The 14,813-nt window shown below is 60.8% G+C and overlaps 1 protein-coding gene across 2 annotated transcripts in view; it reads right to left on the bottom strand.

Moving 5' to 3' along the window:
- Positions 1–14,813, bottom strand: part of KIRREL1 (kirre like nephrin family adhesion molecule 1) — an 89,671-nt gene that overhangs the window by 7,491 nt on the left and 67,367 nt on the right. The window contains exons 2-10 of one of the 2 annotated variants that reach the window (XM_088016709.1): positions 11,684–11,833; positions 10,031–10,180; positions 5,698–5,855; positions 3,837–3,987; positions 2,770–2,875; positions 2,447–2,595; positions 2,138–2,265; positions 1,338–1,512; positions 1,156–1,256 (exon numbers count right to left, since the gene is read on the bottom strand). In XM_088016709.1, coding sequence (XP_087872835.1) covers positions 1,156–1,256; positions 1,338–1,512; positions 2,138–2,265; positions 2,447–2,595; positions 2,770–2,875; positions 3,837–3,987; positions 5,698–5,855; positions 10,031–10,180; positions 11,684–11,833 — 1,268 coding nt within the window. The remainder of the gene's footprint in view (positions 1–1,155; positions 1,257–1,337; positions 1,513–2,137; positions 2,266–2,446; positions 2,596–2,769; positions 2,876–3,836; positions 3,988–5,697; positions 5,856–10,030; positions 10,181–11,683; positions 11,834–14,813) is intronic. The other variant, XM_088016710.1, reaches the window with a different exon arrangement.

The raw sequence follows: 14,813 nt of genomic DNA, 5'->3' as shown, positions 1-14,813 counted from the left end.
CCTGCTGCCTCAAGCCTTGGCCAAGCCCAAGTCACACCTGCTGCCTCAAGCCTTGGCATAGGATCTCCAGTCTGAGGGAAACAGTGGCTACCAACACAATGGAGATGTATGCCAGGAACATGCAGATATGCTTAGGGACATTCTTTAAAATGCAGATTCTTGGAGCTTAACTCTTAAATATGCAACTCCAGGGGAGAGGTCCAGGAATCTCTGTTTTTCTAACAATCCCATGGATGCAGGTGCTGCTGGGCCAGTGAACCAATACTTGGCAGCCCTGATGTCCTGGATGGGGAGTCAACATGCGGCCTTGGGCCTGGCTCTCCCTTGAGCCCCTGTGTGGCCTCCCCTCCCCTCTCTGGGCCTCCGTGTCCTCATCTGTAAAAGCAGAGGACCAGGCTGGAGTTGGATGCCTGGGGTTTGTCCAGCTCTGGTGGTCTGAGAGTCTTCAGCCTTACTTGTAGCCAAGCCGCAGCTGGCCCCACACGAACCCACCCGGGGGGCTCTGGAGACCCATCCCAGACTCTTAGGACAGGGAGGATCTCTCGCAGCCTCCTCCACCCCTGACTTCCTGGCCGGGACACCCCCTTCCTGTCCCCTCCCTGAGCACTGGCTCCTTTCCAGGGATCACTCCTCCCAGCTCTGCAAGGAAAGCCCCTGGGAGCCGAGCCGCCCGCTGCCCAGGCGGCCGTGGTAATGAAGTGTCCCTGGGCAGCCCTGGAGTTAGCCAAATGGTCATTAAATGTGATGAGGGGTTTGACGGTTAATGGTCATGGGAGGAATTAATGGCGCATGGTGTGGGGAAGAGGAGAACGGAGGGGGGAGGGGGAGCGGGTAGGAGGAGGAAGACAGAAGGGGGCAGAGGGCCGGGGAACCCAGGGGCAGGGTGGAGGGAGGCTGAGGAGAGGGAAGGAGATGAGGCAGAGAGAGCAGCCGGGGCGCCCCGGCCTCTCACACCTGTTGCTGCGGCCATCAGGCAGGGACACTGCCCCCATTTTGTGGATGACAAAACTGAGGATCGAAACACTCAGTAACTGGCTCAGGGTCACGAGACAAATGAGAGAGGGGGAAGTGGCACGTGAGCAGGGACGAGGGCAGAGGGACGCAGCCTCCAGGTGGCTGGCTGTCCTCAGACCCTGTGACAGTCGCGGCACTCACAATGCGGTCTGGGGGCGGCGTGCTCCCGATGAAACACTCCACCTTGCCCCCGTCACCCCTGACAGCGTACTGCACCGCCTCGCTGGAGATAATGGGGGGCCCTGTGAGCAAGAAGACGCGGTCAGGGCCGGCGGGACATCACAGCACCTGCCCGCCCTAGCCCAGCCCTGAAGGCCACTCACCGTTCACGTAAAGCGGCACCTCCCTCTCGGCCACACCGATCCGAGGCACGATGGCCCGGCAGGTGTACGTGCCCGCATCGGCCTGGGTCACTGACTTCAACAGCAGCTGGTTGCTGTTACTCAGGACCTGGGCAGAGAGAGCAGCCTCGGGTGGGGAGCCAGGAGGCCTGGGCCCCTGGGTCCGAGTGGGGCCCCGCATCGGAGGCATCGGGAAGAAAGCAGGAAGGGCCACAAGTGAATTCCCAGAAGGGCAAAGGTGCATCCCCTGACTCTAAACAGGGCCGCACTGAGGCCTGCCGTCTCTGCAAAGGTGGGCTGAGAAGGGCTGAGGCCAGAGAGGGCAGCTGGGGCTGCAGTGGTCTCCCAGAGAATGCAGCCTCTCTGACGGTCTGTTCTAGAGCTTTCCCTGCCAAACAAGGCAGGAAGTTTCACCCTGAAATCCCTCTTCCTGCAATTCCAGCCCAAACTATCTAATGCAGGTGTCTGCAGAGCTGCAGAATTCAACCCTCCCACCCTCCTAATGTGGAATCATTCACCGGATCTGCAGAAACCACCCCTCCCCCCTCCCCCCCACACAGGTCCCCCGTCCCTCCCATGACCACTGAACCGGCCAGCTGCTCTGCGAGGACAAGTGGGTTTTGACCCCGAGCACTGACCGCCTCCTCCAAATCCCAAGACCCTGGAAACACTCTAGCTTCGACTTGAAAAGTAAGGCTGCACCAGCCTCACCCCACCCCTGCTCTCCCACCTGTGACCGACTCCTTCCTCCCCGTGCTCAAGATGGGTAGCAGGCGTCTTACCATGTTTGAATCCTTTTTGGTCCAGGTGAGGGTGAGGGGGGGATTCCCCACCCAGACACAGGTGAGGGTCACATCAGAGCCAATATCTGTGGTCGTGGGTTTGGGGTCAACTACGATCCGGGGGGCAACTGTGTAGAAAAGAGCACTTGCTAGGGACTCAGTCTCATCGGGGGTCAGCTCTAGCCGATCCTCTCTTCCTTCTGCTGCCCTGCCACCTCCTCCGACCAGTCCCCTGTCCCCCCACCCCTACCCCAGACCCTTCAAAGGTCCCTGCCCTCCCCATCCACCCCTGCCCTTGCAGCCACTCACAGTGAACATTTACTAAGGTGCTGACATTGGTGCTCCCCACTTTGTTGTGAACCTCACAGGACACAGGCTCCGTGAAGAAGGAATAGTCAACATTTGTCTCATAGCGACTCTCGTGGGCATCTTCAATCAAGAAGCCGCCCTTGGCCCACCTGGGGTGAAGGCAACACAGGTGGCGATCAGGGCTTGGACCCCTCTCACCCACATCCAGTAGCATGACCCCCACCCCGACACCCCCCACTCCAAGGTGCCCCCAGCCCCCACCCCTTGCACCCCGGCACCCCCCACTCCAGGCACAGGGTGCCCCCAGCCCCCACCCCTTGCACCTGTAGCCCAGGATCTCAGGGTTGGCTGTGGCCTGGCAAGTGAAGACAACGCGCTCCCCCTCCTGTACCGTCTGTGGCTCAATGGACAGGGTCACCGTGGGAGGGTCTGCAAAGCAGGGGACAGGAAGGGTCTTTTCTGTCCCTCAGGTTTCTTTCTCTTCCTAACACACACACCCAGCCCTCTCCCTGTGCAGAGATCTGGGAACTGGAGTCTGTAGTGAAGCAGCTCCAATAGAGAAGCCATCTGCCTCCCTTTACCCCACGGAGCCTCCAGGGGGCCGGCTAGGGGGCTGGGATCCAGGCTGGCGCAGGAGAGACAATTAGAGGGTGTGATGGTGCACTGTGGCCACGAGGCGTCAGCGTGGCCTCGCGTGGCTCACTGAAAGGGATGGGGGTGGGGCATCTCCAGCCCCTGCCCAGCCCCCCCCCCCCTTTTCTGGGCAGAGGGGCTGTACTGAGCATCCCCTGAGTAGCAGGCTCCACGCTGGCTGCTCGGATGCTCTCTCTTGTTTAGGTGCTCCCACAGCCCCAACAGACGGAAACAGGTCCCAAGTCCCTCCTCTGAGCCCCATGGGATTAGATGTATTTCAGAATTTGGAGTTTTTAAATTTTAGAAAGGTGCTGGTGTGCACAGACCATTTACTATGTAAGCCCCCCAGCAGGGTCTGGGCAACAGCTCACAGTGACATATGGGTTAAGTAAGAGACCGTGGGGAACCTTAGTTCACGTTTTGCCAGCAAATCAGTTTCAGTTTGGAATTTCAGAGAAGAGATTGTGGGCCTGTATTTTATTTTCTTCCATTGTACAGAATTGGGAACTGAGGCCCAGAGAGATTAAGTCACAGCCAAAGTTACAGGCTGAATTAGACGCTGGAGTTGCCTGACTCGCAGCTGGTGCCTCTCCCAGCCCTCGGGGTCTGCGGCCCCTGGGTACTCCAACCAGGGGATCCAAGAGCATCTGCCCTGGGGCCCCGGGGGATCTGCATTCGGGGCGTCTCTGAGGGCGCCCCACCCTCCCTTCCTCAGCCCACCCCTCCGCCCAGCTCCGCTGCAGGGCCCCCTGCTCACGGTGCACGTCGAGCTCGATGGAAGTCTCCTTGCCAGTCGGGGTGGCCTCGTTCACGCTGCGGCAGGTGAAGACACGCCCAATGTCCAGGTCTGTGGGGTTAATGAGCAACTGGCTGATGGTGGTCTCCCTCTTCCCATCCTTCAGCAGTTCCTGGGGTGGGACAAGTGGGGACGGGGTCAAGCTAGAAGCCCCCTGCGCTGCGATCAGGATGACCGGGCCCAGAGACAGGCTTGCGCCGGAGGGGCATGTGAAATTTAACCCGAAGGGCAGCCCTCCCCACCCCACCTCCAGCCCCAGGCTCCTCCCCGAGGTCTGCTTTGGTTTGGTTTCTAATTAATAGACTTTATTTTTTAGAGAAGTTTTAAGTGTACAGAAAAACTGAACAGAAAATTCAGCAAGTTCCCATCCACCCTCCTCCCAGACCCCACAGTTTCCGCTAATGAACACCACACACGAGGGCCGTGCATCCCACAGACAGACCCGTGTCCACAGTTTCCACCGGAGCCTACAATGCGTGTGCTACCGTTCCCCGTGGTTCTGAGCCTCCTTCCTGGGATTCTGTGAGTGCAGCCCCAGTCCCCTCTTCTGCACTGCCATTGTGACCCTCCTGGTCCGTCTGTCCCACTCTGCCTCGCCCCGTGGGCCCTGCGCGTGAGCGCATGGGCGCGGGGGCTCTCCTGCCAGACCGTAAGCCCCTGGGGGGCAGGAAGGGCTCACAGGCTGTCTCATTGGCGGCCAACCTGAGGCCCCTGAATGTGGTCGCAGGAACCCGTGAGCTGTTTGCCATATTTTAGCTGTGCGAGGGAAGCCACACTGCTTGTCCGAGGGCGGCCCTGCCCTCTGACAGCAGCACCCCTCTGCTGGGCAGGAGCAGGGCCAGAGCCGTGCAGGGCCGCCGGCTCCCCCCGCTGCTTGGCCACGATCTGCTCTCGTTAGAAAACGCGAGCAGCAACGTGGACGACAAATGGCCATTAACAAATCAGCTCGTTTGGTTGCCAAAACATTTCAAAATGTGTAGTCCTACAGGAGAAAAATTACAGATGTCTTGGTGGTAAAAGGTTAAGCACCACTGAGGCCAAACTGTGCTGGGTCAAATGGGGAAACTAAGGCCAGAGAGCAGGGACCTGTGCAAGGTCACACAGCCTGTCAAAGGCAGAGCTAATCAGGTTCTGCCTGGCACTGCTCTCCGAGGCACACAGGGGAGCAGGTCTCCCCCGGCACCTAGCGAAGGGCTGGGTACTCCTGTCTGTTCGCCCACACCGGGGATGGGGATGCTAATCCAGCTCCGCCACCGGACGACTACTCTGTCACAGCTTCCTCGTCTATACAACCTACACAGGAGCTCTGCCTCCTCAGCATCTTCACTGAGCCAAGCAGAGGCTGAAGGACGAAGCCTGAGGTGCTCAACGGAGCACAGCCCGAGCCAGGTGCAAACCCCAGCTCTGCTGCACACCAGCCGTGTGACCTTGTGCAAGGCATCAACCTTTCTGACCGTCAGTGTCCCTCTTTCTTGAGTTGGAAGGAACGCCTGACTTATCAAACTCGCTTGACAATTAAGAGGGACTGTCCATTAGGAGCTTAGCATGCACAGTGCCTGGCACACAGTAGGTGCTTAATGTAGCTGGTATTAGCATTATTCTTAGTCCCTGCTAGCCACTGAATGCACTGTGAACCTGGGAGCTCCCTCCTCTTCCCTGGATCCCAGACTTCCCAGCTACACGATGGATGAGAGGCTTGGACCAGACGACCTACAAGCTCTCCTATCACATCTCTGTCCCCCGAGTCTGGGTCAGGCCCATGTGGGAATGAGAGGCGACCTGGGATGGGGCCGAGGGGTCTGGGGGGGCAGCAGGGTCTCACCGTGCTGGCCACAGCGCCCTCCTGCTGCGTCCCATCCCGGAACCAGATGATGGTGGCGGCCGGCTTGGCGTTGAAAGCTCGGCACGTGAGGTTGTGGGGGGTGCCCGCTTGCAGCAGAATCACAGGGCCGCCGTCGATCCTGGTGTCCTCTGGGGGGACTGCAGGGCGAGCAGAGCCTCAGTCAGGGTGCGGCCAGCTCCGCCCCGGCGACCACAGCCCCTGCCCCTGGCGGCGTCCCTCCCGCAGCACGGCTGCCCCGTGGAGGGCTGTGGCCACCTTAACTTGCAATCACTGTAGCTGTTGCTCCTGGGGGAGCTTCACCCCAGGCCACCAGCACAGCCCCCCGTCCCCCACCTGGTTCTTTCCCAGCCCGGCTGGCGGGTGAGGGGCGTGGCCGCAAACGGCGAAGAGCGGGGGTCTCCAGGACTGGGGTGCCGCTCACACCCCGGGGGCCTGGCTCGGGAGGAGCGTCCTCATCTATTCCGTCTTGTGTGCCCTGTGCCCTGGGCCAGCCCGGGGAGCCGGGCCACTACAGCCGCCTCCCAAACGGACTCCCTGCCTCCAGTGCCCCTGGCCGACACATCCATCACCGCGGGCAGGTTGGTCATTTTCTCCAGCGCAGCCAAGACCGTGCCACCACCCCGCTCAGACACCTCTGAGGGCTACGAAGTGCCGCAAGCCTTCTCAGCCTGCCGCCCAGGCCCCCCCCCCCCCCCCGCCGCCAGCCAGCCCAGCAGGGGCTCCCACGCAGGTGCTCTGAGCTCCTAACCGACCCTGTGTTGGGGTCCCTTGGGATGACGGCCCGGGCCCCCTTCCCAGCCAAGGCCGCTGTCCCTGGCTCCCTGGATTTCTACTGTCTCCAGGGCCCAGAGATGGTCACCGTAGGCGCCCGCTGCCCTCTTGAGGGGCTGAATGGGTCAGATTCCTGATGCCAAGAAATAGGAGGTCTCTCCCTGTCCTATCCTCACGGCTCCTAAAAGCTCAGGCGATCAGGTTACAGTTCCTTGAAGGTAAGGCTGCTTCTTTCTCTGAAAGCCCGAGGTCTAGCCAAGCCGGGTTGACAGCAAGCAGGTCCTCGGGGACACTGACTGAACGAACGGGGGATTGAAGAGACAGAGGCAGGATTGATTGTCATCGTTCTGGTGCACCCCGTTGTCATCAGGCCAGCAATGAGAAAGGGCTCTGTTTGCCTCTGGGAAGACCCAGAGGGGGCTCTGTGAGACAACCCTGAGAGCAGACATGGGAGGCCCACGGAGCCTCGCGGCGCGCCGGGCTGCCCCGGAGTGTGGGAAATGCCGGTCCTGAGCTGCCATTTCCACTGGAAGGGAACCACCTGCAGCCCGTCTGTGTTCCGCTCGACTCGTGCACGCAGACGGGTAGTTTCCAAGCAGGCTGCGCGGATCTTAAACCCCAGCACGTCTGTTTACCTGTTGTGTGATCTTGGGTGAGGCCCGCAGGTCAGTCTGTTTCTTCAACGGGGACGTAGTTGGGCCTCACCAGGGGGCCCTCGCGAAGGTCAGCGGGGGTGCTGGGCATGGACTACAGCGTGCAGGCCCATGTGACACCCGGGCTGTGTTCGCTCAGCTGCTCGGACGAGAGCCAGCAGCGCCCCCAGCTCCTGGCCAACAGGTTAGCCACCGAGTCCCCAGCAACTCCGCTTTGCTTGCTGCTCTACCTGGTCCCCCTGTCAGACGGTGCTCAGGGTCTCCTGGTCTGTTTGGGCCCCTCCGAGGTCACACCTGCTGTCTCACCCAGGAAGGACATCCTGGATGGGCAGAAGTCCTGCCCATCTGCGGGGGACACCGTGTCCTGGGTCAGAGGGAAGTCTTCTCCTCCTCCCATCGGCTCTCCTTCCCTAGAACGCTGGCCCTTTCCCCTCGTTCGGGCAAGATCGTCCATCTGTCGCCTCTGTCGCTAACCCATCTTTCTCTCTGTTTCTGGGGCAAAGGAGAATAAGGCCATTGAAGTGTCTGCTCCGCTATCAGAGGGTGCGTGTCCATATGGATGCTTGTTTATGAACAAATTTTTATGATTTGTGACAAATCTGTATCTCAATATGCACATGTGTCTGTGGCCTCAGTTTCCTTGTTTGTAAAATTTTAAAAATAACATTGACAGCTCTTCCCCAGAGGTGATGCTGTGAAGTCAAAATGAGATCCCAGACATGCAGCCGCTAAGCTGTGATGTGATCCAGTGTTTCTGCCGTTCATGGAATGCTGACCAAAGGGCCCAAGTACCACGCGCATTTGAAGCTCACCACAAAGGGTACTTCATTAACCCTTTCATGGTAAATACCATGGACCCCAATTGGCAGACAAGGTCCCTGAGGCTCAGAGAGATTAAGAAATGTGCTCAGAGGCGGGAGAGTGAGTTAAGCAGCAGGGCTAGGGGGGACCAGGCCCACCGGCCCTGGAGCCATGCCCCTCCCCCCGGCGCTTGCGGGGGGCTGTAGGCCTGCAAGTGGACGCCTCGTCTGCATCTGCATCTGTAGTTGAGTGGAAGGCCGCCACTCAGTCCGCCGCAGGGAGAAGGAAAGGCTGCTGCGTGAGGAAGCCTGGCCTGGGGTGGGGGCGGGGAGACCACCAAGGGCTATGGCTGCAGATGAGGGGTCTACCGGGCACGGACGCAACCCACTCTCGACTCTGCCCTGCCCAATCTCCAGGCTCCAGCGCCGTGAGCAAAGGAGTACGTAACTGGGTAAGCAGGGAGCGTGCGAGACATAGCCTGTCTTCTTAGCCTACATGCGGCTGCAGGTGGCAGGGGGTCCGAGAGAGAGATGAGCAAGCACGAACCTCTCACCTCTTCTTCTTGGGGCCTGTCCCTGCCCCTCATGCCCCCCAAGTCCCCCAGATAGGCTGGGAAGGCCCACACACTGCACACGGACTGCGCTCTCCAAATGAACCACCCACTATGGGCTCTCCCTCAGTGGCTTTCAAGCTTTTAAAAAAGGTACTCCTCCATCTAGGGTCCCCGTTGATATGCCATTAGAAGCCCCATTCCTGCAATACCTAGGGGTTTAGCTGGCTTTTTTTTTTTTTTTTTTCATCTTTATTTCTCTGTCTCTGGAGGTCTGGGGCAGGAGAGGGGAGGGAGCACCAGGGGCTCCTTGTTAGGATGGGAGTCCTCCAGGTCAGAAGCAGTACCTCCAGGACCCACAACCGAGGCAGTTAGCGAGGGGAAAGAAGACAGACGGACTCCCCAGAATCTCGTGACTCCCTTAGATGGCCCGGGCTGGCGCGGGCTCACACACGCCCCAAGAGGGACGGGAGGTGCGGTCATGGCGCCCCATGCCCATCCCTGGTGGCCACCTGACTCTCTCTCCCTAACCTCAGTCCCGTGCCTTGCTCACCAGGCAGGAAGAGCAAGCCCCCTGCCAGGCTAGAGTCCTAGCCCTGCAGGGCCTTGACGCCCTGACACCTCACTGCCCAAGCTCCCGTGGTTCACAGCTCCCTGGGCAGGAGCGGCAAAGTGGCTGAGGAGAGGCTGATACCAACTTATGGATGAGCAAACTGATACCCAGGGGTCGTGACCTCTTCAGGGTCACAGTGCCAAAATGGCCCAGGGCTCCTGACTCCCAGCTCCCAGTCCAGCCTTTCCCTGACACAAGGATGACTTCCTGTCACCTTCTCACTCCCACCCTCCCCCCAGGTAAAACCTTCCTGTGTCCAAGCTCACGGTCTCCGCTCCTCTCCCCCCATCCCTTCCAGGGGCTTTCCCAGGTCACAGATTTCAGGCAAAGGGATGGAAAAGAGAGAGCGGGACTCATCCCACAAACGGCCCCGGTGTTCTCACAGAGGGACATCCGCTCGGCGCCATCAGGACACAGCCCACCACCCCAGTTCTCAGTCCTTGGGTCTTGTTCCTTCCGGTCTTGCTCCTTGGCTCCCAGAAGGGCCTCCAGGGCAACCTCAGTGCCCAGGGAGGGAAGGAGTGGTGAAGGGCAGTGGGGGCTGCGTGAGGAGGGAAAGGAGCCCCCAGGGCAGCTGCTAGGGCTGGGGCAGCCGAGGGGGAGGACGGGAGAAGCTCCCTCACTGACGAGCCTGGGCCAGGGGGTGGATGCATCTCCAGCACCCCAACTCCTCTGCCCTGGGGGAGCCTCATGTCCTGCAGGTAGAGCCCAACCCAGCTGGGCGCAGAGGATGCCAGGCCTCATGCCTCCGTGGTCCCACCAGGGGGGGTCCACGTGCCCGCTTCACCCTCTTCTATTGGACTTGGCTTCAGAAGAAGTTTAGAGAAGGATTTGGGGGGTATTGGGGACAGGCATGAGGCCAGGAAGAAGTGAGGAGCCAAGGGGACTGGAGGGAAAGAGTTAGAGCAGGGGCTGGGGCATTACTGAGCACGGTGAGCTTGGCCCGCCGCGAGCGCAGGGCGGCCTCCGTGGCCTGGCACTCGTAGGAGGCGTCATCAGACAGCTCGGCGTCCGTGATCTCCAGGTTGTACTGCCCGGCATCCGCAGAGCCCACGACCCGGTACCGCGGCCAGGCTGCAGGGACACAAAGGGCGAGCGAGGTGAGCCCCGCCCCAGCCTGGGAACCGGCCTGGGAACCGGCCCAGACCGCCCTGCCCGCCAGGGTTCTCTCTCTCCCCAGGTCTCATCCCCGTGCCCCATGGCGGGGCCTGCATCCCGCCCAGGCCACCTCTCCTCCCCCTCCACCCTGGCCTGGGACTCCGTCCACAGTCCCAGGTGTGACCCCCCGCCCCCCGATGTCACAACCTCCTACAGTGAGGCTGGGGGCCCTGGAGCAGGAGCAACAGGGAGACGGAAGGGGGAGAGGAGCAGAAATCTCTGGAGCTGTTTGCAGACAAACGTCTCTCGTAATAATAGGAAAGGAAGAGGAAAAAAGCCAAGAGAAAAGGAGAGGGGGAGGGCATGAGGGCGCTGGAAATACAGGGCATCGCAGAACAGACGGGGTTCCCTGGGGCCCGGGGGGAGCCAAGGAAGGCCAAGGCCTCGCCGGTACTCGTGATGCGGGGGACGGATGAGGCAGGTCCTGCCCCTGAAGGAGCCCCTGACCCACACAGTCCCTGGAGAAGCCACGGCTGTGGCAGGTGGGCCTCTGAGCCTCTGGCCCCTCTGGCTCAGCCTCCCCTGCCCTCCCCTGCAGGCTCACACCCCCTCCCCGGTCCCCCTCTCCCGGGCTCCCCACTGGCTCCCTCCCATTATCTCCCTCTGTCCAGGGGTTATCGATCCTTCTCACTCCATATCTATTGATCTCTCTCTCCCAGTTTCTCTTTCTTTCTATCATCAATAGATCCACTAGCCCATCTCTTTCCTCTACACAGACAAATTTCCCCTATCTGTACTAATGTACAGAACCCACAGCAAATAATTTTAAGCCCCGGACAACAGAAAGAATAAAAATATACAGCCCCTCCCGGGCTTTCGGCATTACACTGCTTTCAGGCCAGCCGTGGCTTTTCACAAAACACCGTCTCTCATTTGGCTCAAAACTCACGAACGCCGTGCACAGGCCCGTGACGACCATAGCTCTCCTACACGGTGGTAAACGGAGACCCAGAGAGGGGCAGCGGCTTTCCTAAGTCGCCCCGCTCACAGGTGGCAGAGACAGCACCAGAACCCGGGGGCCTACCCCTTAGCCACAGCCAGGAGGCCTTCCCAAAAGTACCTTTACTTGTTCTGGAATATAGGAGATCGTTTGTTCATCCTGTTTCACTGAATCGCTAGGTAGCTTCAGCGTGGGCTGCACAGCACCTGATACAGGCTTCTTGGATGAACACGTGCGTTAAGTGCCCAGGCTGATGTTACAAGGGGTTTTTGGCCCCGGAACAGACATGGCCTGGGCTGGGGCAGCAGGGAGTCTGGAGCTCAGGAGCAGAGGGCGAGGCTGCCCACATTCAAATGGGAGAGGGGAGGCTGGAGCACGGAGAGGGAGTGCGGTGAGGAGCGAGGTAAAGGCCACAGGCCGGGAGGCGGTGCATAAAGGCAGGACAGTCTGGATGCCAGGCCGGCGGGCAGCCCACTCACCTTTGAGGCCCTGGCCCATGCCCAGCGCCAGCCCATCCTTGGTCCATTGCACGATGCCCGAGTAGTTGAGCAGCACGCAGGGGAGCACGGCCCGCTGTCCTGCCACCACAGTCTGGTCGGCCGGCTCCTGGCTGAAGCGGGTCTGGGTCCCTGGCAAAGCCAAGCCGGCACTGGGTAAGGGCGTGTGGGAGGGAAGGGGCCCCACCAAGGGGCCACCCTCCCAGGCCCCCACCCCGCCCTCCCGTCCCTGCCCCACTTCAGCCCAGCCCCTTCCCACCAAGATGCCACGTGCCCGCCCTGGATTTCTTCCTCCCCCCTGGCCCAGGGGAACGGGTTTCGGGAGTGGAGGCGCTCAGCAATCAGAGAGAGTGGCGCAGTGTTATATAAAGGCTTGAGATGGGGCTCATGCCACCCTCTCGTGCCACGGACAGGACACCAAGGCCCAGGGGGGTGAGCGTGAGTGAGGGGCAGAGTGCGGATTCAGAGCCTGAGCCTCAGCCCTCCAGGACCCGGTCCTGTTCCGCCTCACCCCCACCCCGGTTCCCAGGTGCTGCATCCATGACCAAAGCTGCTGGTCGTGCACCACCACCGCAATCCCGGGCCATGAATACGCCACTGCACCCCTGCCCGCACGTGTCACGCGAGTAGCACGAGGCAGCACACGTGGGCCGCCATGCAGGGACAGCCCCCACGATGTGCCCAGTGGGCACACAGGGCAGATTCCCCGGGCAGGCGCCTCATAAGGGTGAACCCCGGCTTCCCGGGGCTCCGAGTGCCACCAGCAAACCTCAGAGCCCACTTCTTGGCACACCCGCCACGTCCCGCGCGTCTGCCCCTTGCCCCGGAGCTCCAGGGCACGCGTGCGCACACACAGACACACCAACCCGCGCCCCGCCGCCCGCGCGGTGGGAGCCAGGCGTGCGTGTGACTTTGCTCGTCCCTCCCTCCGGCTGCGGAGCCACACATGGCAGCCCGGCTGGCAGCCCGGCCGGGAGCGTTTGATGAGAGAAGCTGCAGAGTAATTGCCTTTAATTGTGGAGCCTAAATGGAGCAGGGAATTGGACTGTGGCTGCCCCAACCCCCGGCCCCCACCCCGGACGAGCCAGCACTGGTCCCGCGGGTGGGGCAGGCTGTGGGAAGGGGGGAGGTGGCAAAGGGAGAGGTCTGGGGCTTCCTAGCTTTGTCCCCAATCTGTCACACCGCTGTGACCGAAATCAGCTTTGCCCACAGCTCGGGGGAGTCCTCCCTCTTCTTTCCCTCTCCGGCTCCCACGTATCTGCAGAGACCACAACCTCCAAATCCAACCCTTTCCACAATGTCTCTGATGCTCCATCGCTCCAGTGTGTAAGCAGAGGGAACTTGACACCCCCTTCTGAGACCTCCAAGCCACCAGCGACAGGCCCCAGGTCTTGTCCCCTCCCTTCTGTCTCCTCCTCCCGCTCCAGGTCTCCCCTTCTTCCCAAACTAGCCCCACATTCCCTTCTTCCAGGAAGCCCTCCTGGATTGATCCTTTAGCTCCTCGGACAGACACAGCTTGTCCCATCTCCCAGTCACAGCTCTATCCGTGCATTCCCTGTCCCAGACTCTAAGAGTTTATGCTCATGTTTTTATCGTGGGGTAGAACACAGCGGGTGGGTGGAGGTGTTCGCCTTGTCCGTTCTACCAGAAGAGGAGCTTCTCCTCTAAAGCCAAGGGCCATGCGATCTCCTCCCTCTGAGTCTCCCCGGACATCTGACGTCCACGTTATCTGCTGCACACAAAGGGGACCGAGAGAGAGGGGGCAGGGCTGGGAATGACGGCCAGCGTATGATTTGATGCCTGAGGCAGCCTCTTCCCTCTCGGTTAACTGTACAAATCCAGGAAGTTAGCGACCGGGCAGCTGTTGGGCTGCTCCCAACTCTTCTGACTTGACCGCCGTCTGTGGCTCCCAGAGAAGCCAAGGATGAGGTTCACCCACATTTCGCAGGACTCCAGCGGCAGGTGCCGAGATCCTGGGGGAGGGGTGGGTCAGGTGAGCAGCCAGCATTATTAATTCAGGCATTGCCCTCATTATTATTCAAATTTATTCATATCCTTGCGCATTCTCCAGGGCAGCTCCCTGCTGCAAGCTCCCCACACAGCACGTTTGTCCTTCCCACAGCCCCGGAGCCCAAGTCAAGGGCTTGGGAGTGGGGCGGCCCGTTACCCCGGCCCAGAGATGGGACTTGTATTCACGGCTTTCCCGAGCGTGGAAATGGGACCCGGACACCCTGTTCTCCCGGCGAAGCCTCCAGCAAACACTAAGAAGCTGCTCTTTGTCCACGGGGAGCGAGCGGGCAGAGGATGGGGGGAGCCCTTGTGGTCAGAGTCAGAGATGGGGAGTGGGCAGGAGGGAGGAGCACTGTGGCTTCCCCAGCCCGGCTTGACCGTACATGACAGGTCCGCACAAGGACCACAGGGGCCCTTTTAGGAGCACAGGTGTACGAGGCAGACATAGGTTTGCATAACGCCTCTGCCACTTCCTAACCGTGACCTTGGCCAAGTCCCTCCGGAGTCTCACTTCCTCATTGGTACTCCGGGGTGTGATAAGGCCCACCTCCCGGGTTCCCCGGAGGTTAATGGGATGAGGGGTGTGACAGGCCTGGTACAAACCCTTGCAGTCAAGACGGTGCCTGAGACAGGCCTCACTCCCCTCTGCACAGCCCAGGCTTCTGTCCCCCCTTCCAGGGCCTTGCACAACCAGTTCCGGGGGTGGGGGGGCAGTGGGGAGACACTGTTGCCCCCACTCCCTTGGGATTCGAAGAGTTACTTCCTCTGGGAAGTCTTCCTGGACTTCCCATGAGCCCTGAGAGCCCCTTTTACTCTCGTATGGCCCCCGCGGCACTGCCCGTCCCTGCCCCGAGCCCAGGAGACTAGAGTCCAGGCTGTGTCCCTCAGAGCTCTGGCCCCTCACCCAGTGTGGGGCCTGGCTGCCGGGCCCACGGCAGGTGTTCTGAAGCAGTGAGAGATCCTGACGTGCGACCCCACCCCCACCGTCCCCCAGTCAAGGAAAGGAGGCAGAGGGCAGAGCACGCCTGCCCCGGTCAGGCTCCCAGGTTCCAGCGGACGCACAGACAGGGCAGGGTCGTGGAGGGACAGGCTAGGTTCTCCC

Source organism: Eumetopias jubatus, unplaced genomic scaffold (genome assembly GCF_037043125.1).
Source record: "Eumetopias jubatus isolate StellerSeaLion01/CBP00866 unplaced genomic scaffold, mEumJub1_p1.0 scaffold_12, whole genome shotgun sequence".
Lineage (NCBI taxonomy): Eukaryota > Metazoa > Chordata > Mammalia > Carnivora > Otariidae > Eumetopias > Eumetopias jubatus.
Note: the sequence above shows the minus strand (reverse complement) of the source record. Positions and strands in the feature narration are given on the sequence as shown.